Genomic DNA, 21,543 nt, shown 5'->3' with positions numbered 1-21,543 from the left:
CTTCCTGATCTCCCTAACAACTCATGTCAGGACAATGAAAGCCAGGGCCTCTGGATGACTAAAGATCTCTAATCAGTAAGTTAAGGCATACGTGAAATGTGTGTTCCCAAACACAGCAAGCTCATCTCTGAGCTGTGGCAGAATGAAGCACAATGCAGAATACTGTCCATGCTTATGAAAGTACGTCATGTTTTACCTGGAACAACAAAGTATGTGCACAAATTTCATGAAAACCACAGAGATGAGCCATTGAGATGCCAAGTCTGAGGACCTGGAACCTATGGTAGAAGGAGAGAACTGAGCCCTATAACTTGCCGTCTGACTTTGACATGTGTACCACTGAGCGAGCACGCGCACACACACACACACACACACACACATGTGTACACACACACACTAAATGAATGTAAAAAAGAAACCAAGAGATGTTCTTCTCTACTACTGCAAGATGGGACTGTCTGAGGGATGTAGTAAAGCTGATAGTGTGACAACAGCAACTGACCCTAATCAATTGGCACTTCTCAGGCATGTCATTTGGGAAGCAAGCTGATGGCTGGCTCCACAAGTCTTCAGTGGGGTTTTACTCCATGTTTTTATTAAGTAGCTTTAGGCTGACAGTAAAGCTAAAGAATATCTTCCTTATGTTTTAAAGCCTCATGACTTAGGCAAGAAAAAGAGAGAAAAACCTGCAAAGAGCTCTACTCTGATGGCACAGGAAAGTCGTTAGGGCCCAACCAAGTGACATGGTTTCTCTGAGGCAACTCTGAAGGAGACAGAAGCAATCTGAATGAAGATTGAGCCCCACAGGAGCTGGTGAGACAATTCATGCTAGACTCCAAGGAAATGCTGAAGACCAAGAGTGAGTGAAACAGAGATCCACAGCACAGGGGCATGGAAACCAACATGGGCCCTGTATATATACATCGGCATTTCGTACACATCAGGCCAGAAAGAACACTTCCTGTAGGGCTGTGGCCAAGAAGGAGAGCAGCTGACAGTGTAGATGGGCACAAAGAAAGCCTTGCAGTCAGTTCCTTTGGGGATTGTGGCAGGGTACATTTCTAGGCTTAGTCTATCCTACAGAGGACCTGTAGCATACACTCAGCATTGGTAAGGAAAGCAGCCAGTGAAAGTTCTACCTTGAAACTCAGGATGCTACAAGGCTATGGAAGGTGTGCAAAACTGTCCAAATAATGAAAGACATCAAACTATAGGTTTCACAGGATCAGAGCAAACTCAGCATAAGAAATAACCTTGGACTACTTAAGGTGTGGTTTGAATCTATAGGCCTGTCTGCAGACTTGTCTACAAGAATGATAGAATGAGCCTCTGTACTACAACTCTCTCAATCCCAGACTTGGTCTATCCAAACGGGGGAGGGGGAGGGGAACACACAGATCACAGATCACATGGTCTGGAAAACTAAGGCTGTTTTTGGAGGGAGAGAAAGAAGCAAAAGCTATGATCACTCAACCTGTCACACTGCACTGCCTTTCCGCTGGCTCCAAAGTCAGTGCACTGTCTTCCTCTAGTTGCAAAAAAATTCAAACTCCTGGTTCTAACTGGTTCTGAAAGTCAACTGTAAAATAAACATAATTTCTACATTTAAGAAATTCCTCTCCTTCACTGCCTTTACTTAAAATACATTAAGTTCTGGGATTCTAGCCCAGTAAGGTTCAAGTTCTTAATATAACTGTAAAAGGAAGATAGTTCTACTTGACAAAGAAATCCCCTTCACTTGGCTGAAATCCGTCTCCAAAGAAAATCACATGGAGCAAGCCTCAGTTGCTCTGTGGAGGACTTCTGGAAAAGACCTGCTTTTATAACTTGTTCTTTTGGGGTTAACTGAAGACTCTGAAAACACCTTGTGAACAAAAGTTCCTGAAGAGGGGCTGGAGAGATGGCTCACCGGTTAAGAGCATTAACTGCTCTTTCAGAGGTCATGAGTTCAGCTCACAACCATCTGTAATGGGATCTGATGCCTTCTTCTGGTGTGTCTGAAGACAGCTACAGTGTACTTGTCATATATATAAAATAAATAAATAAAAATCTTTTAAAAAGAAAAAAGAAGTAAAGGTTTACTATGTGCTTTTAAGAGTATAGACATTCAATTGTGAGTTATGGTATAGTGTCACTCCTCTGTCACAGACAGGGAACTGGGACTTAGAGAAATGGCACAGAAAGACAAGGAGAAATCAGGCAGTGCAAAGCTGTCGCCGAGACCCCACACTGCAGTGCTCCCTGTCTCTACCCTACCACCAATATTCCACTTGGGACTGTTCACTTGGCTTCAAACTTTATCATGTCAAGGATTTTCAGGGGTCACTCCACAAGTACCACATTATCAAAACTAATTAAACAAACTAGAAGGCAGAAAACAAGAAGCTGTTTAATACACGTCTCTGGCACTTGTTTCTGAATCATCTGGGCAGAAAAAACAAAAAACAAAAAAAAAACCCATAAAACTAAAAAGCCCTTCTGGTTGTATTTTTCACCAGACTCAGGAAGAATTATTTGGCAGCTAACAGCAATAAGTTCTCATATTTTCCAGCTGAAAGTAACTGAAGAAAATTCCCTTCCCTCTAAAGCATGCTCAGTAGCTTTGTTCACCATATAAGGAAAAGGCTGACTGAACATTTCAACTTCATCCCTTTCTTCTAGGCATTGCAACACCAGTCGGGAGTTAATGCTGCGACTTATTTTACAAGTGCCTTCATCTGAGGAAGAGCAAAACTATGAAAGAGCACAGTTAAGTCCAGAGGAAGACTAGAGGTCTTGATTTCGTTTTTGTAAGGGATAGGATTTTTATGTTAAGAATATTTCCAAAGACAAAGTTTTTAGCAACTTATTAAAGAACATTTTAAATACGCACTAATGGAGTCAGTTTTTACATAAACTGCTTTCTGAAAAAAAAAAACTGGTAGGAGGAAAAAAAAGATGTATTTTAAATTTTTTATAGATTTATTTTTCAAAATTTTAATAAAGTAAAAGTTAACGTGTTCCTTGATAGCATTTGGAAGTGTAATGTACACTATCTACTTGAACACATTAAAGTAAGAAAGAGAAGACGATACTGCTGAAGGCAGCAGTGCAATCTCCTGCACAAAGCACTGCCCATGCTGCACTTGGTCTGGCCTAGGCATACCGTCTTTTTAAAACCAAGTAACAATTTTCAGTGGGTCTTCTGAGCCAAACTACACATTTAAATTACACATGATGTTGGTAGTGCCTGCCCAGGAAACTTGCCAAGTTTCATAAGCAGTATCCCTCCAAAGAAGCAGCTCGTCTGGACTCCCTGGACTCTGGAAAGAGACGTGCCCTTCACTTTAGTACTTATGGCCTCTGCTGTACAACTTTCAAAACGACAGTGGGCACTTGTCCTGGAAGACAGAATCTTTCCAGAAGTAAGTGACACAAAATGGCTCAAGACAGAATTCTGGAGAAAAGGAAAAAAAGAAAAGTGGAGGACACAGTTACTACTTTGCTTCCATGGGCAGCGAGTCCCTGTGGTTGGAACTTCTGATGCACAGTTAGGCAGTAGAGAAATGTGGCCAGAATGAGAGAGCTTAGGCTTTGAGTGCAGCAGAGAGCTTGCCTACCTAGCATGCACAAAGCCCTGCCTTCAAGTCTCAGCATTTAAAAAAAAAAAAAAAAAAAGCAGGCACTGAAGGTAGCACTAATCATTGGCTGCAGGACTCAGGAAAGGGTAAGAAATAGCTTTACTTTCCTGTTTTCATTCTAATAATAATGCTTAACAAGCACAAGGCATTTACAACAATAGTGAAAAGAAATACAATCTAAAAATATGAATTGACATCATGCTTAGCCAAGTATTAAAAGATCAATAAAAATTACATTTAAAAGCATAACACATAGAGCTGTACATGTAGTTCATCAAATACTGCCCCCAACCCCATCAAAGAAGGTATATTTATCTCAGGAGGGGAGTCAGAGGGAGACTTATAGACATGGCATTACCTTAAAGTGTTTAGGGATATAAATAAGCAAATGGTATAAAATCATACTTAGTAACGGGCCAAATGTATCTTCAACTTACTTAGCTAAAAATGATTTTCCTAACTTCCACAAACATTTTTATACTCAGGAACGACCATTGTTTATCAAGAGATAAAACCCTCACTTAAGGCATACAGAAGTGAAAGACTCAGGAACCATGCATCAGATAGGGAAGAGTTAAGGGCAAAATTTTGATCCTCCACTCTATCCTTCTGTGTATCCATGTTACTGCCAAGAGAGGAAAGATAAACATGACATCATGAAATAAATGTCTACTTACTGGTTTCCTAAGGAAGAAGATGGACAAAGCTCCAACTAAAGGCATGTCTCCAATCAGGGGCTCCAATATCACCCGCATTGTCCCATGGATCTGAACTCAGACAGGAAACCACAAGTCAGAAAACAGCTCTTCAAAGTCACTTGGTGACTTTTAAGCACATGGCTTTACACTTTATTCAACTACAACCACAAATAGAAAATTACTTCAAATACTTTCCTAGCTAATAAAAACTCCACAGCTTTTCTTTCTGAATACAGTCTAGAAAACTCTAAAATGAAAATTTGAAAAAAACTTACCTGAATACTTTTCACACCAGCTCTACAAAAATATCTTTTGATCTCCAAATCAATCTCACAATTTCCTACAAAACTAGCACAGAAAAATTCTGCATTACATAAAGTGAGTGGAATTAATCATCCTCTTAGCTATCTATTAATATTAGGCATTGCAAAGTACATAATCAGACAAAATGATGGTAAAATAGACATATTCATACTGTAGGCAAAGCCGATTGAAAATGTAGCCAAAACAAACAAAAATAAAGTGGATAAGGAGAGAGCTCAGTTGGTAGACTAGCACAGAAGAGGCTCTGGGTTTAATACACAGTCTTACACAAGTCAGGCATGAAGGATGCCCTGGATTCTTAGCACTCAAAGGAATAACCAGGAGAATGGCATCATCCTTATCTACGCAGAGAGCTCAGATCCTAGCTCAAAAAACAAAAATTTTGAAAGCATGTAAACATGTACTTTCCAAGAAAAATATGAATAACAATGTGTTATTTATTTCTGAAGCATTCCTTAGATGGAAGGTGTTTTTATGTGTATAAAAAATCCTTTGTTTAAAACACAACAAAGGTTATTCTGGCAACAGTAGATCTCACTACCTTTTTCCTTAGTTACAAAAATCCTCCCTAAGATGCTAAAGGGTTTTATGGTGCTAAAAGTTAAAAACAGCTTATCTTGAACCCTCACTTTATTCAGAGATTAACTTCAAACACAAATGTAAAACAAATGCTTCTTTACTATGATAATGCAAAGCAGGCATTTATTTCCAACATAAACGTGAAACCCTAACTGCATCCCACATGGCACGGTGTGGGATTTCATCTGTCCTAGCTGAGATTACTACTGCTATGATGAAACACCATGACCAAAAAGCAAGTTGGGGAGGAAAGGATTTATTTCCTTCACAATTCCATGTACCATATAACAGTTTATCAAAGGCAGTGAGCACAGGAACTCAATCAAGGCAGGAACCTGGAGGCAGGAGCTGATGCAGAGACCATGGAAGGGTGCTGCTCACTGGCTTGGTCTCCATAGCTGGCTCAGCCTGCTTTCTTATGGAACCTAAGACCACCACCCTACGGATGGCAATACACTACACATAATGAGCTGGGCCCTCACAGATCAATGACTAATTAAGAAAATGTTCTACAGGCCTGCATACAGCCCTGATCTTATAGAAGTTGTTTCTCAATTGGGGTTCCCTGCTTACAAATGATTCTAGCTTGTGTCAAACTGACAAACAACTGCCAGCTCAACCCCTATCCTTGTTTCTTGGAAGTAGGGTAATCATAAACCTATTCATGCAAATCTGGGGAATTTAACGAATAATGATCAGGAAGGGTCTAAGCCAGTGGCTCTCAACCTTCCTAATACTGAAACTCCTTAATACAGTCCCTCATGTTGGGGTGGCTCCAACCATAAAATTACTACTTCATCACTATTGAGCAATTTCAGTTCCTAAGACCATAAGAAATATTTGTTTTCCAATGTCATGACCCACAGGTTGAGATCTGCTGGTCTAAGTACATGAACAAATTATTCTCTGGCTTGTTGCTAAATTCACCAATAACCTGTTATAAAACTAAAATGAATGGAAACCTACAACTGACATGGGTGAGGAGGTAGGGGACATCTTCAAACACCTGGAATAAGAGAGGTGCCCAAGAATCAATAGGAGTGACCTTACCTGTGATTCACTACAGTGGGGATATGGAACCTGAAGAGGCCACCTCCTGTAGCCAGACAGGAACCCCAGTGAAGCAATAGTGAAGCAATAGACACACAAACTCACCCACAAAACTTTTTTTTTTTTTTGGCTTTTCGAGACAGGGTTTCTCTGTATAGCTCTGGCTGTCCTGGAACTCACTTTGTAGACCAGGCTGGCCTCGAACTCAGAAATCCACCTGTCTCTGCCTCCCAAGTGCTGGGATTAAAGGTGTGTGCCACCACGCCGGGCGCACAAAACTTTTGATCCAAAATTTATCCTGCTACAAGTAATGTAGGTACAGGAGAGGGAGCAGAGACTGAGTGAACAGCCAACTTGAGACCTACCCCATGGGCAGGCACCAATCCCTAACACTATTAATGATCTCTGTTATGCTTGCAGACAGTAGCATGTTGTCCTCTGAGAGGCTCCATCCAGCAGCTAACTCAGAGAGATACAGACACCCACAGCCAAATAGTGAATGGAGCTTGGGGATTCTTAAGGAAGAACAGGAGGAAGGATTGCAGGAATCAAAGGGGATAGGACCTCCACAGGAAGACCAACAGAGTCAACTAACTTGGACCCTTGGGGCTCTCAGAGTCTGAACCACCAAACAAGAAACATGCATGGGCTGGACCTACGCTTCCCCACTCATAGGTAGCTGATGCACAGTTGACCTTCATGTGGATCCTAAACAACTGGAACGGAGGATATCCCAAAAGTTGTTGCCAACACGCGGGATATGTTCTATTACCTGGGCTTCTGTGTGGAAGAGGAAGTGCCTAGCCTCACAGAGAATTGAAGTGCCAGGGTTGGGGGAGATACCCAGGGGGGGTTCCCACCCACCCAGAGAAGGGGAGGAGGAGGAGTGACCATGAGGAAGGCAGTGGTCAGGATATAAAGTAAATAAGTAAAATAAATAAATTAAATTAAAAGAAAAACTGTCATAATTTTTTTTTAATTCCTTATAAACATAAAGCCTAACACACGTTTTCTTTCTTTCCTAATTCTCACCTTTGTCTCTATCTTGCTGCCAGTGTAGTTGAGGTCTTTGTCTAAAGCACACAACACAGCAGAGTACTTGTGCTAGTTAAGCTGCTTCGTTAACTGAGATCCATTAAAGGAGTTACTCAAATAGTGTACTCAATGCTAACACAATGAATGAACACAAGGTGTCTATCCCTACGGAGCTGGCAGTCCACCTCATGACAGGCCTTACACAGGTGACCACCGTGGAGCTCCTATCCAGGCCTGATGACAAACCTTCCAGAGCACGGGTAACAGAAGACACACAAGTGTACCTGCTCTTTTAGTCTGCTGGTGACAATGATGTTTACACAGCTATCAAATATCTTAAAAATGAAGACTTTCCCATAGTAAGGACATTGAACATTTCTTTCTAAAATAAGAGTAACTGGTAAAAAGTCTATACAATTATTAATATTAGTGTATCTTTGAAATTTACAAATGATAAAAAAAATTATTCTTAGTCTAGCCTCAGAAAAGAGGACTGAACTCCTACTAGCCATCTGCCTGGTTTGCTCTGAAAGACTCCACTGATGTCTAGGGCTCACTACGTTGGACTAGGCTGACTGAGATCCTCTCGTCTCTGCTTTCTCCATCCTGGGACTACTAATGCACCACCATGCTCATTTCCTTAGTGGGGGTGGGGACTGAACAAAGCAAGCATTTTACCAATCACCTATCTATCTATTGTGTTACAAGTGAGATTGTCTTTACTTCCTTTCAGGACTTTCCATTGTTGATGTACGGAAATGCAACTGATATAACTGCGTTTTGCTACTTTGCTGAATTCATTTTAGTTTTAAGAGGTTTGGTTGGTTGGTTGGTTTTAAAAGACAGATTCTTACTCTGTAGTCCTGGCTGGCTTGGAACTCAAATGTAGTCCAGTCACCTCCAAAGTGCTGGGATTAAATGCCATCACACCTGGCTTTAAAACTTTCTGTAATTTTTTTTTTCCCTGTAAGGTCTAATTATTTGTAAACACTGCTTTTCAATTAAGATTCCTAGGTTGAACTTATTTTTTAAAAAAACCATGTAAGAATACTGAACTTTGTTAAATGCACCTTCTGTATTAACAGAGAAATCCACGAAGGTGCCCTACTACTACAGCACTTTCTTCTTAAAATAAAGTAGTGTATTTTACAGATTGGTTTTCATATCTGAGTCACATTTGTATTCTGGGAATAAAATCTACCTGTTGATGACATATAATCTATGCTACTTGATTCAACTTGCTGATATTTTGTTGTAGAGTTTTATACTAAGGTTCATAAGAATTATTTACTATAGTTTTCTTATAGAGTATATAATTTCCTTTAATCAATACATTTTTAGAAATGTACCTTATTTTATGTGTATGGCTGTTTGCCTGCACATATGTCTGTGTACCTGGCATGTGCCCATAGAGGCCAGAAAAGGGCACTGGATTCCCTGGGGCTGGAGTTACAGATGTTGTGAGCTGCTATGTGGGTGCCAGGAATCAAACCCAGGTTGTCTGGAATAGTAGTAGCAAGTGCTCTTAGCTGCTGAGACAGCTCTCCAGCCACACTACATCTAATGAACGATGGTATCCAGACTGTTAGCAACTCAAAGGTTGTTAAAATGTAGACCTGGAAGAATTTAATCAAATTACAATGACGAAAAGTCAAGACATTTATTTTATCCTTCATCTTATACATATTGCTAAATGAACACCATGTGTCAGTAGCCATGGCAAAACATAACACAAATAAAAACTTACCTAATCTGAAGGTCCAGAATAATTTGTCTTTTGTCTACATTTTCAGTATAAACCTTAACACCATTGACTCTCAGGGGCTGAAACAAGAAATAGCTTAATTTAAAACAGGAAAAGGCTTAAAAGCAAACAAACCTAACAATAAAGCGACAGACATGATAAGGACAAGTTAAGCACTAGATTATAATTCTGGTTTTATACCACAGTTTAAATTGACAATTTATTTAGCTTGTATTCTCAGTTTTCTATCTGTGAGATATAAATAATAGTAGCATCCATGTGAGGTGAGGACTCAGTAACATGGGTAGTGCTGTGTTAGTACATGTAATAAATACATCTGCTTTTACTATGAAGTCCCCTTTGCCTTATCTCTTTTGATTTAATCTGATCCTTTTCTTTTACTCTATCCTTATTAATACTTTTCCATTATTTTATGTTTTACAAGTTTTCTGTTTAAATTTTCCCAAAAATTGAACGTATTTATTTATTTATTTATTTAATGTATGTGAGCGCACTGTAGCTGTCTTCAGACACCCCAGAAGAGGGCATCAGATCCCATTACAGATGGTTGTGAGCACCATGTGGTTGCTGGGAATTGAACTCAGGACCTCTGGAAGAACAGTCAGTGCTCTTAACCGCTGAGCCATCTCTCCAGCCAAAAACTGGACTTCTGAGTAGATAAAAAAGATAAGGTATAGTTGAATGTGGTACTGCAACACTTAAGCTGACACATGGGATTGCCAGCTCAAGGCCAGTCTAGGCTAAAAAGTGAGACTATTGTCTCAAAAGAATACTTAATATACGGTAAAGATAATTGAATATGCAACCACAAAAGACAGATCATAAAATACATTGTTTTTTTTAAATTAAGACTTATTTTTCTTATGTGCATGCTGGGGCCATAAAAGAATGTCAGATCTTCTGAGTTGGATCTATAGGTGGCAGTAAACTGGCTGTTAATGAGTTCTAGGAATCAAACCTGGATCCTCTAGAAGGACTCTGAACCACTGAAATATCTCCCTAGTCTACAAGCTGTATTGAAATACCAGCCTGGGGGGAGGGTATGGGGGACTTTTGGGATAGCATTGGAAATGTAAATGAGGAAAGTACCTAATTAAAAAAAAAAAAAAAAAGAAAGAAAGATCAGCCTGTGCTTCATAGCAAGACTGTTTCAAGAGGCCAAAAAATAGACACAGACACACAGAAAGAGGAGAGGGAGAGAGAGGGGGAAACAGAGAGGGAAAGAGAGAGGGAAAGAGAGAGGGAGATGGAAAGGGAAAAAACATAAAAGGAGGGAACTAGTTGGAAATAAAAAGTGGGCCAACAGTAGCAGGAAGAAGATAGAGATGGCTATGAAGATATGAATATGGTACAATACATGCATGAAATATGGTACAAGCATGAAATGGTCAAAAAGTTTAAAAAGTAATAGTACATATAAATAAAAAAACCTCAATGTTGTCTTAAAATAATTATCATATGCTAGAATTTTTATTTAATCATAAAATTTTCTACAATAAATGTGTTTCAAGAAATGATTTCTCATCTAACTTTTAGAAAATACTGAAAAACAAAGAATATGGACAAAACCAAAGTCAATAATGTATATAAAAATATTTGTTTAAACATACACACACACACACACACACACACACACACACACACACATACACAGAGCTTCTCTATACACTGATACACACAGAGATATATACATATATATATGCATATATGTATATGTATATATACATATATATATATATATATATATATATACACACACACACATTACATACACATACATACATTTGTTAAGGCTAGTAAACTGTATTTAAAATTGTCACTATTTTTAAAAAGTCAGAACAGGGCTGGAAAATGGCTCAATGGTTAAGACCAATGTTGCTCTTCCAGAGGCTTGACTTTGATTCTTACCGTCCACATTAGGCATTTGTACAAATGCCTGTAACTCTATCTCCAGGGGCTCTGATTATCATCTTCTGGCCTCCATGAATACCTGCATGCATGTATAGCATATTCTCACACAGACAAACATATACATACATAAAAATAAAAATTAATTTTAAAAAGTTAAAAAGAAACAACAAAATATAAAGACTAGCACAATGAGAGTGAGGCAACAAGCCCGAATCCCAAAAAGCACAAAAAGTTGTTGGGAAGAAGAATCTAAGAAATCTGTTGACTTTCCAATTGGTCTCCTAAAGATCAATTTCCTTCAGAGCCTTAGAGTGGTTACATGCATTCTCAGCAATCCTACTGTGTGCATGAGGAAGGGCAGAACTGACCTGCTGACCCACATCCACTTTTGTGAAGCTGAAGGTGCTGAGGTGAGCATTTGCTCCACGCACAGCTGGCTCTATGGTTTCTCGAAAGAGCTTCTCGATAAACTGACAAATAAAGGGCCACATGTGCTTTACAGTCTGGAAGGAAAGGATCTCATGTTAGGTAACTGCTATGATATACAATACATAATGTAGTTGAGTCACTAAGAAAGATTTTAAAATCACGTAGTCTATTAGAGTCTGGCTTTGAAAACTAAAACAAAAGGAGAAATGGTCTTGTTATTCAAAATCAGTCCTGCAAAATGTGTTTTAAACATTAAGCATTTACTTCAACAATAAACTACTGATTAGCCAATATGCTGTAGATATTAGCTCTTTTATTTAGCTATTCTGTTTAAACATGTCTACACATCTAATAATCACTAAAAGTCCCATGGTTTCAATTGACAATAAAACTAAACTCAACCCAACAAAAACTGCATGGATTTCAGTAACTACTCCTGCACTTTAATAACCACATATTAACTTGTGCTATAGGGTGATTCTTGTCTAGCTAGGGTTATCATATTGCCTTAAAGATGCTCAAAATACAAGTTATGAGAGATTCCACCTAAAGCTTACTGAAACAAAAACAATTCTTTAAAAGCTATTATAGATTGGTAATTTCTTGGGAGTTATTTTTCTCCTCATAATGTTTCCAGAATGATTGCTTGTGATTTCTATAAAGCAGATGTGAGCAGCCTCTATTCAAGAAAGAAGACATAAGGCCAGATGGCAATGCCATGCAAGCACACACATGAATCTTCTTAGGTCAATGACACAGCTCTTCTTCTCCTTAAAGGGAAGCCACACACTGCTTGCAACAGTCCTCTGGGGAGTGGAAGCCTGCTCATTGCAATCTGAACTCAATAATACTAACACAAATTTCCAAATATGGGAAGATGGCCTCTGGCCCTCCAATTCCCACTGAATACTTGAATATGCTAATCTTACCTTATTTAGCCATTCTGCTCTTTCAGTGTCTGGAAAATGAACCTGAGAAAGAAAACACACACACATGACTCAATGACTCCTGACAATCATAAACATAATGACCGATAGGCTATATAAAACTTCCTTAGAACACTCTGCTCTAAGGCTTTGGCATAGCCTCAGAGAGGAGAAAGTGAAATGTGGGGTACCTGACTTGCCACACTCTGGAGGGAGAGGGTTGGAGGCCCATAAATACCACCAGAGCCTTCCTTCTCTGCCTCACACCACCAAAGTGGGTACTCCTTAGCATTTGAAACATCAGCATATAGAAAAATGTCTTTTAAAAGAATATCATTGGGCTGGTGAGATGGCTCAGTGGGTAAGAGCACCCGACTACTCTTCCGAAGGTTCGAAGTTCAAATCCCAGCAACCACATGGTGGCTCACAACCATCCATAATGAGATCTGACTCCCTCTTCTGGAGTGTCTGAAGACTGCTACAGTGTACTTACATAAAATAAAAATAAATAAATCTTAAAAAAAAAAAAAAGAATATCATCATTCCCATTGTTCTCCTAGAAATCCTAAAAATCTAGACTCACTTCAAAATCGATCTCTCGTTTTGTTTTCCCTTCTTAGCCCTAGCCAGATGACTTCTATGCAAGCAAGGGTCATCTCCACCAGTCTGCCCTCTCCCAAATGCATACTGTGATCATAGCTCTCCATAGGCAAGGCCTACATACAGGAAAAGTGACTGAAAATGCAAAAGGAAACCTACTTTAAAAATAGGTAAAGAATGTTTTCTCTGTTGTTGAAGTTAAAATAAAACATTTTTGCAAAGGAAGCAAGGGCTGTTTTTGGCCACAAGGGTGCTTTTAAAAAAAAGAGTACGCAGGACACACATAGTTTGGATTTGGAGATACAGCAGATCACAAGAGACTTTGTACTGGAGACTGAGAAGATATGATGAATACAACTTTCCTAAATTATAAAGAATCCAGTCCAGCCGGGAGTGGTGGCGCACGCCTTTAATCCCAGCACTCGGGAGGCAGAAGCAGGTGGATTTCTGAGTTCGAGGCCAGCCTGCTCTACAAAGTGAGTTCCAGGACAGCCAGGGCTACACAGAGAAACCCTGTCTTGAAAAATCANAAAAAAAAAAAAAAAAAAAAAAAAAAGAATCCAGTCCAATAACGCTGTCCTCTGACTAAAGAAAGTGGACCAGAACCGGAACACTATATAGTCTCAAGGGGTGGTGTGAGGCTTCCAAGGTTTCAGAGACCCAACTCTACTTATCAAATTTGATTATGAAAACAACAGAAAATGGAGTCTGGCCAATCCCTGGACATAGTGTAGGTCACTATCAAGCCATTAATCACCAACAGCTTATACTGGCTCTCATAAATCCTGAGTGATTGACTGCTCCCCTGGGGTCTCAGCAAGAGGAAAATAAGCAGGGACAGTAAAACTGGTAGTGTTATGGCTTTCCTTTGTGTCTACACAAGCACAAGTAGGCCTTATTTCCCTTGAATCACATAATATGAAGAATATCTGGTTGAACCACGAAACATGCTAGAGTGAGTAGAAACTGTTATTTCTAAATTAGATAAGCATAAATGCATTGGGGTGGGGTGGGGTACAAAAGCCTTCCAAAATTGAGACAATGTCTTAGAAATTGGGGAAGACAACATTCAACAAGCTAAAGGGTCAGCCAGCGGACTGTTGTACATGTTTGCTTAACTCTTGATGCTATGCTCTGTCAAAGTCAACCAAGTGTATAAGAAAGGGCTGCATTTTCCCTAAGGGACAGGATGAAAGAAAGTTCATGGTTACAATGAGGTGAGCAGACAGTCTTTGTTAGATTTATCAAATCAGCTCACAAAATTAATTCATTTGCTATCAGTACACTGTCATTTCTTTGTATTACTTTGAAGTAGTTTAGTAGTCAAATCAGGACTGGGACAGTGAGTGGCAGGCAGAACATTAAAGCAGGTATTTAGATCCTTCTAATTTATTGTGAGGCTCTCTCCCATTCTACATTTTGCCTCTAAACCAACCAAACACTGGAGGCAACAGACAGATCAAAAGGCAAGTATTGCGAATCTTCTGTTCACTGTCATGGAAACTTCTGCAGCGCAGATGTACCCTACTTTCTGTAATTTCAGAGTGAATACCACAGTGCCGTTTCTGTAGGGCCTAACTCCTGAATATTCTTGCCCTTTGATGTCTAACCACTAAATTTAGCTAACAGAGCACTATTCTAGAAAACAGGAACTTCCTTTTCAAGTCACCTTACTGAAGACTTTGATGCCTGAGTGTTTATCGAATAATTTTAACTTCCTTAGCTTGAGCTTCAAAGGCAGTGCAGTCACATTTTCTCTGGGTCACAGCTCAAAGACCCACCTTTATATATCCTGTTGAGTACAGCCAGAGCAGCCAAGGCTGTGGACATGGAATGATGCTCTTCCCCACCTTCTTCTCCTGACAGCCCTTCCCTAAGAACCAGCTCACTTTAGTTCTGGTCAGCTTCCCACACAACACTTTACCACCTAAAGACCAATAGTCCTCCATTGAGGTGCTGCAACTCTCTGTAAGTCAACATTTGTCACAACATGACAGACAGTACATTACACTACATCATATTTGTAAATACCATCAAATGAACTTCCAGATTCCAATAATGTCTTCAAAGTTTAAGAAGGACTATGTCCTGTAATACAAGCTACAGTTAGATCTCCAACCAATAAAAAGTGGTTAATAGGGACCATGGAATCTTAAAATATTGTTTGCATAGACATATATGTGTTTATATTTGTGTCTCTGTACATATGTGTAAATATGTAAATACATAAAATATATATAAATATATGCCTAGAACACAAAAATATGTACTGAACCAGGAACAAAAAAAACCCCGAATTTTGATTTTCTTTTCTGTTGTTACAGTTTAACTCTTTGTGACAACCAAAAATTAATTTGCTAATCATTACTTTAAGATCAAGAAATATTGCAAGCTAGGTGTTGGCATACATCTACAATCCTAGCACTAAAGGAGGCAAGAGGGGATAAGCCTGGGTTACCAAGGAGATACTGTCTCAAATCAACAAGGGAAGAAAGAGAAAACAAAAGAAAATGTGGACACTTGTGAACCCTGACTTTCCCCGGTGTTTTTTGCCACTGGATGACTATTTCCTGCCCACATGTTGAACCATGCTCTACCTTAAGAACTCATGTATACATCATTTAGAGACGTGTTAGAGAAGGAAGAGCACTGTTTAGGGATCTGATCTTACCTGGATGGTTCCCTAACATTCCACAATTAGACAGCATGCATGTTTAACACCACACACGTATGGGCACACATGTAGACACACACACCACACCATACACATACGTGATCCCTGACCCTGTCCTTGACATGTAGTTCCTAAAGCCCTTTGTAGACAAGGATGCTAGTGAAACAGGATAGAAAGCAAAGAAAAAAATTAAAGGGACATGAGAATGAAGAGAGCCCTCACTTCAACCTGAATCTTGTTTGAGTAATTCATCTGTTTAGAGTCAAGAATTTAGACAGAACCAATGAAACTACTGCTTGCAAGTCTGATTCTACCACAAGAAGCAATCTTATATTCAAAACATAACACAAACCTTTGTAACCTTTGACTTTCAAAATTTTAGAACTCCTTTTTCATCTGTAAACCTACAAAATAATATGCCTTGTAAACCACCTTAAAGCCGCTCTTGAAAGCAAAGAAAAATCTTTAGATAAGAGAAGTAAACGTAGCTTAAACTTAAATTTTAAACTTTATTTGATCTATAAATTTGTTACAAAGTTATACATTCCAACCTTCTTACTGCTTATACTCTTGGGTGTATGACTTTGATGCCTGCACTCTAATGTGTACTGTCCTCTACTTAATGAACTCAACTTTACTTCAGACTGAATAATGCTGACTGAATCTGTAGTAGCAGGAAGTCAATATCCTGGCAGTGTCTGGGTAGAGGCTGCTGAAAGTGAGTCGAGGTACACCACTGGTAAGGAGTTGTATCTAGGGAATCTTTTGTTTCATTTTTATTTTTTGACACAGGGCCCACCTGTGGGTCCCTGGCTGATAGCTGCTCATTGTCAAGACCAACCTGTTCTTGAACTCACAGAGATATGCCTGTCTCTGCCTCCCAAGTACTGAGATAAAATGTACAGACTCCATCCCCAGAACCTTTTGTTTTAAATTTGATCTTTGACCCTGGGTTTCACACTTAAGGCTCCTAAGTACTCTCGAATTTCCTGATAGACAGGTACATCCCTTCTTCCAATCAGGTGACTCTTGCTGGACTCATGGTTTCAGGACAGGGTTAGATGAAATAAGGGAAGAACTTCCCCCTTTACTCTACTGGGGGAGGTGGGTAGAGGTTGAGCCAATCACTAATGGAATATGATTTAATCAATTACAGCTATTTAATGAAACATCCTTTTAAGCTATTTAACGAAACAAAAGGACAGGGTTGTAAAGATTCCAGGCTGCACAACATGTGGGTTTTCCTGGAGGGGACACTGAAGTTCTGTGTTCCCTCCCAGACTGTCCCCTATGTATCTCTTCATCTGACTGGTTGTCTATATGCTTTGTAATAACCCCAACAATAAAGCAGTAAACATATTTCTAAGTTCTATAAGACATCCTAACAAATTAATAGAATCAACATAGGAATTGTAGGAACCCATGACATACATTCACATCAAACACACATGACAATTTACTACATGCAACTGGCTCCTAAATGGGTAAGAGAATTGTGGGATGGAGTTCTTAGTTTGTAGCACCCAACACTAACTTCATGTAGACAATGTCAGAAACAAACTAAAGTATAGGATACCCAGATAGTGCCTGCTGGAGAACTGCTTGGTTATAAGAAACCTCTCTACCCACCTCATTTGGTGACCTGAGGTAAAGTATTCTACTGAATATGAGAGTAAGAAAAGGGTTCAAAAGTTTAAAATATTTGTTATATCAGACCAAACAGAGAGGGGAGAGGGAAGAAAGGAGAATAGATTAGAATGAGAATTCTAAGTCTCTGTGGCTGACCTGGAGAAGGAAGGAAGAGAATTTTTAAGCCGGGCGGTGGTGGCGCACACCTTTAATTCCAGCACTTGGGAGGCAGAGGCAGGCGATTTCTGAGTTCGAGGCCAGCCTGGTCTACAGAGTGAGTTCCAGGACAGCCAGGACTACACAGAGAAACCCCTGTCTCAAAAAAAACAAAAGAAAGAGAGAGAGAGACAGAGACAGAGAGACAGAGAGACAGAGAATTTTTAAATATTTTAAAGTTAATAAATTCTGCCTTCATATAAAACTAGTCTTAAAATCTAAGCAAATATAGGGGTGCTTAAAGAAAGTTAAAAATGCCCAAAATACTTATCTATATAACAAAGCAGCCTAGAGGAATGGAGTCTGGTGTCCCACACCAGTAATTCCAGCAATGAGGAGGCTAAGACAGAAAGGCTGCTCAAGAACTAGTGTTAGAACTATTAAAGAAGATGAGAGGTTAAGCTGCCAGTGGAGGCATAAGAAATCTTCCTTTCTTTGTCTTTCCAGATGGCATGCAAGCAACCCAACATCTACAGTTCTCTCTCCTGTGCTTTCCAGGTGCAAAAGATACAAGAAGCCATGTGCATCTCTGTATGTCCTGTGGGCTGCACCAGACAGGAAAATGAACAGAGATCTAGGGCCCAGAGAAAAACAGCAAACACTCAAGCCGACAGAATGCCTATACACATAAAATAAATAAAAATTTTTTTAATCTACAAGGTTATAATTTTGTTAGTGGTTTGTGTCATAATAATGTAGACTTTGGTCACTATAAGCATGTAACCTGACACACTAAATACTTCTCAGGCTGCTTCCAACATTCAAAATCCTCTCCTAGGTGCTTAGCTTCTTAGGAGAAATTTCGTTAAGGCATATGAAACAGCATTAACCTCTATTTTTACCTGAGACCATAGGTGACCACAATCACTCTATTATATTCTCACAAAGTGGGGCTAACAGAGTTAAGGTAAAAATTTAACTTTCCTATGTTACTGCAAACTGCAAAGGTCTGACTAAAGAACTAGCTGCTTAAGAAGGCCAACAGGCTGAGCTTGGGAGGGAGGTGTAGCTCTGACTCCTGACAGCTGAAGGAGGAACAGGAGGTAACAGAGAAGTGTCTGCTGTATACCAGTGTGTTCAAAGCCATATGTCTAAAAAGTACTCATCTTTGATAATTCACTATGTCCTTGTTATATGAACGACAGATGCCTATTTTAAGGAAACAATAGAATATAATTTTAAGCTAGGTGACTCCTAGTATAGTTTTACAAGATGTATAAAATATCTGAAAGCCAATTATAGTCAGGGAGAAGGCTCTCACAATATAGCTCAGACTGACTCAAACTTGTGATCCAATTGCTTTAGTTTCTAAGTGCTGGATTTTAAGTTTGTGCCAATATGCTTGGCTGAAAACTAATTCTTATATTTCAGTAATAGTACACTGAATTTTCATGTACATCTGGCATACATAATTCATAGAACTGCTTGTTTTTAAGGCATTTTATGTTTAATCACATGTATGGCATGACAGCAAAATCTAAGCCAGGACTGATTATATTCAATAGTAGAATCAACACAGTGACAGCTTATAGCTTATAGCCAAGGGTCTCAACCATTTAATGATGTGCATAACCCTTCACATGTAAACACATGTCAACGAGTCGCCTTTTTTTAAGTTAAAGCATATTTTAACAAAATTTTAAAAATCTTTAGGCATCCTTTTGTCACTACTAACAGAAAGTCACACAGTTATTTGATAATCTTGATTTAAACTGGGACTTTGGCATCGGCTACATCAATATCACATGTTAAAACGAGTTCCAAAAGAGGAAGCCTGTCTTCAACACAGACAATCTGGTTGGTTTTTAAAAATTCAAATCCAATACTGCTAGGCAACTGGACACACATATGTTTTGACTACAATGAATCAGAAGATGGATATGCAATGGTAGCACCACACATTTTCTTTGCAATAAATTCAGCTTTGTCATATATATACATATATATATATATATATATATATATATATATACACACACACACACACACACACACACATACATATACATATATATGTGTGTGTGTGTATGATTATGAAAATGGGATTAAGATCTTTTAGAATTAAGATAAGCAACAAAAAAACATAACACTGTTCCAATCAGAGGTTGCGTCAAGGTTAAGTTCTACAGGAGCTAGAGTCTGATAGCTCAGCGGTTAATAGCACTGGCTCATCTTCCAGAGAACTTGGGTTTGATTGCCAGCACCCACATAGAGCCACATAGAGTAGCTCAGTACTGTAACTCCAGTTCCAGGGAACTAATGGCCTTTCTGACCTCTACAGACATCCACACACATTGTGATGTACAGATTCAAATATACACATATGTGATAAATAAAATAGATCTTAAAAAAAAAGGATGTGGGTGTGGTGGCATATGCTTTTAATCTCAGCACTCAGGACACAGAGGCAAGTGGATCTCTAGGAGTTCAAGACCAGCCTGGTCTACACAGTGAGTCCCAGGACAGCCAGGATATATATAGAGAGATCCTGTCTCAAAAACCAAAGACTAACAACAACAACAAAAGGAATGCTAAATAGTGACCAAACTTTAACTTCAGGAAAAAAATAATAAAAGTTTGTGTATCTCTTGATCAATTTCTTGATTCAAGTCTATTCATTATGTATGCATAATTGCATGTAGAAACCAGGATTAAATCATAAGAGCATTGCAATAGAATTGAAAAATAGACAGTTGGCTTTTGTTGCTAGTCCCTGACAGCTCCTAAATCCCATGGAATGTTCTGTGTGGTATTTCATAAACAGAAGCATGTCTGTTCTAATTGGGTGGAATGGTAATTTAAATGAGAATAGCCCCCATAGGCTCATATATTTAAATACTAGGTCACCAGAAGTGGTGGGACCAGGTGATGGAACTGTTTGGGAAGGATTAAGAGGTACGTCTTTGCTGGAGGAGGTGTCAGCTTTGAGATTTCAAAAATCCACCCCATTTTCAGTTACCTGTCCTATTCCTCCTCCCTCTCCTGAGCTCGCTTGCGTGAGCGCTCTCTCTCCCCTCCCCCACCCCTCTCATTCTCTCTGTGTGTCTCCCTGCCTCATGGCTGTGGATCAGATGTGAGTTCTCAGCCTCTGTTCCAGCTCCATGCCTGCCTGCTGCCATGCTCCTTTGCCATCTTTCACAGACTAATCCTCTGAAAGTGTAAGCAAGCACCCAGTTAATTGCTTTCTTTTAGAAGTTGTCTTGATCACAGTGTTTTGATGTGGTAATAGAAAAATAACTAGGACAGCTGACTCTTGGTAGGTTTTCAAATAGCTCCAGAAACATTGGGCACTAGAATGACCAAACAGACCTAGAGAGTTGGGGCTTCCAGCTCCATTCCCAACCTCTGGAACTAGAGGGTTGGGGTCCAAATTAATACCCAAAGGCCAGTGATGAAGTCAGTCCTGCCTGTATACTAGTACCAGATGGGAAAAGCCATTTCTGGGTCCACAAAGCTTCTGGTTGGTAAAACACACAGGGATGATAGAAGAGTGGTGTGCTTACTCCATGCCACATCTCAGTATCTGTCTCAAATGCATCTCTTCTGCTTGGCTATTCCTGCAACATATCCTCTATGAGAAACCAATGAAAGTAAATAAAATATACTTTTCTAAGTTCTATGAGCCATTTTAGAAAATTTTCAGTCAGGAAGAGAGATTTGTTTGGGGTTTTTTGTTGTTGTTGTTGTTGTTTGCTTGCTCGTTTGCTTTGTTTTGTTTTTAAGAACACTGAACATAAGAGCTGGCTGGAAAGTAATGTGAGTAGGCTGGGTACGCAAGTGGTGAAGAGACACAGGGAGCCTACCTCTACACTTCCCTGCCTCGTGGGCTATAGAAATTAATGCTCCTTCCCTCCCCACTTCACAGGCACCTCTGGCCTTTGGAGAAGGCCCACCCTGGCACTGCCTGAATATTGCAATTTCCCATTTCCCCTTTCCCCTTTCATGGTAGCATTCTCCTCCCTCTGAGGACAACCCCTCTCCAGGACAGATGCCAGCCTTGGGAACAGGCAGAAAGCACTATACCAAAGCACCCGCATCGCTGAGACCTGTGGAAAGCCGTGCAGCGTGCAGCGAGCAATCGCTGTGG

The 21,543-nt window shown here is 39.5% G+C and overlaps 1 protein-coding gene across 5 annotated transcripts in view; it reads right to left on the bottom strand.

The window, feature by feature from the left end:
* Esyt2 (extended synaptotagmin 2) overlaps positions 1-21,543 on the bottom strand; it is an 809,403-nt gene that overhangs the window by 46,204 nt on the left and 741,656 nt on the right. For 4 of the 5 annotated variants that reach the window (XM_029484378.1, XM_029484379.1, XM_029484380.1 and 1 more), the window contains exons 2-6: positions 12,341-12,382; positions 11,351-11,485; positions 9,054-9,130; positions 4,594-4,666; positions 4,298-4,387 (exon numbers count right to left, since the gene is read on the bottom strand). In XM_029484378.1, the coding sequence (XP_029340238.1) occupies positions 4,298-4,387; positions 4,594-4,666; positions 9,054-9,130; positions 11,351-11,485; positions 12,341-12,382 (417 nt within the window). Of the gene's footprint in view, positions 1-4,297; positions 4,388-4,593; positions 4,667-9,053; positions 9,131-10,979; positions 11,066-11,350; positions 11,486-12,340; positions 12,383-21,543 lie in introns of those variants that run through there. The other variant, XM_029484381.1, reaches the window with a different exon arrangement.

Source organism: Mus caroli, chromosome 12, assembly GCF_900094665.2.
Source record: "Mus caroli chromosome 12, CAROLI_EIJ_v1.1, whole genome shotgun sequence".
NCBI classification, from domain to species: domain Eukaryota; kingdom Metazoa; phylum Chordata; class Mammalia; order Rodentia; family Muridae; genus Mus; species Mus caroli.
Note: the sequence above shows the minus strand (reverse complement) of the source record. Positions and strands in the feature narration are given on the sequence as shown.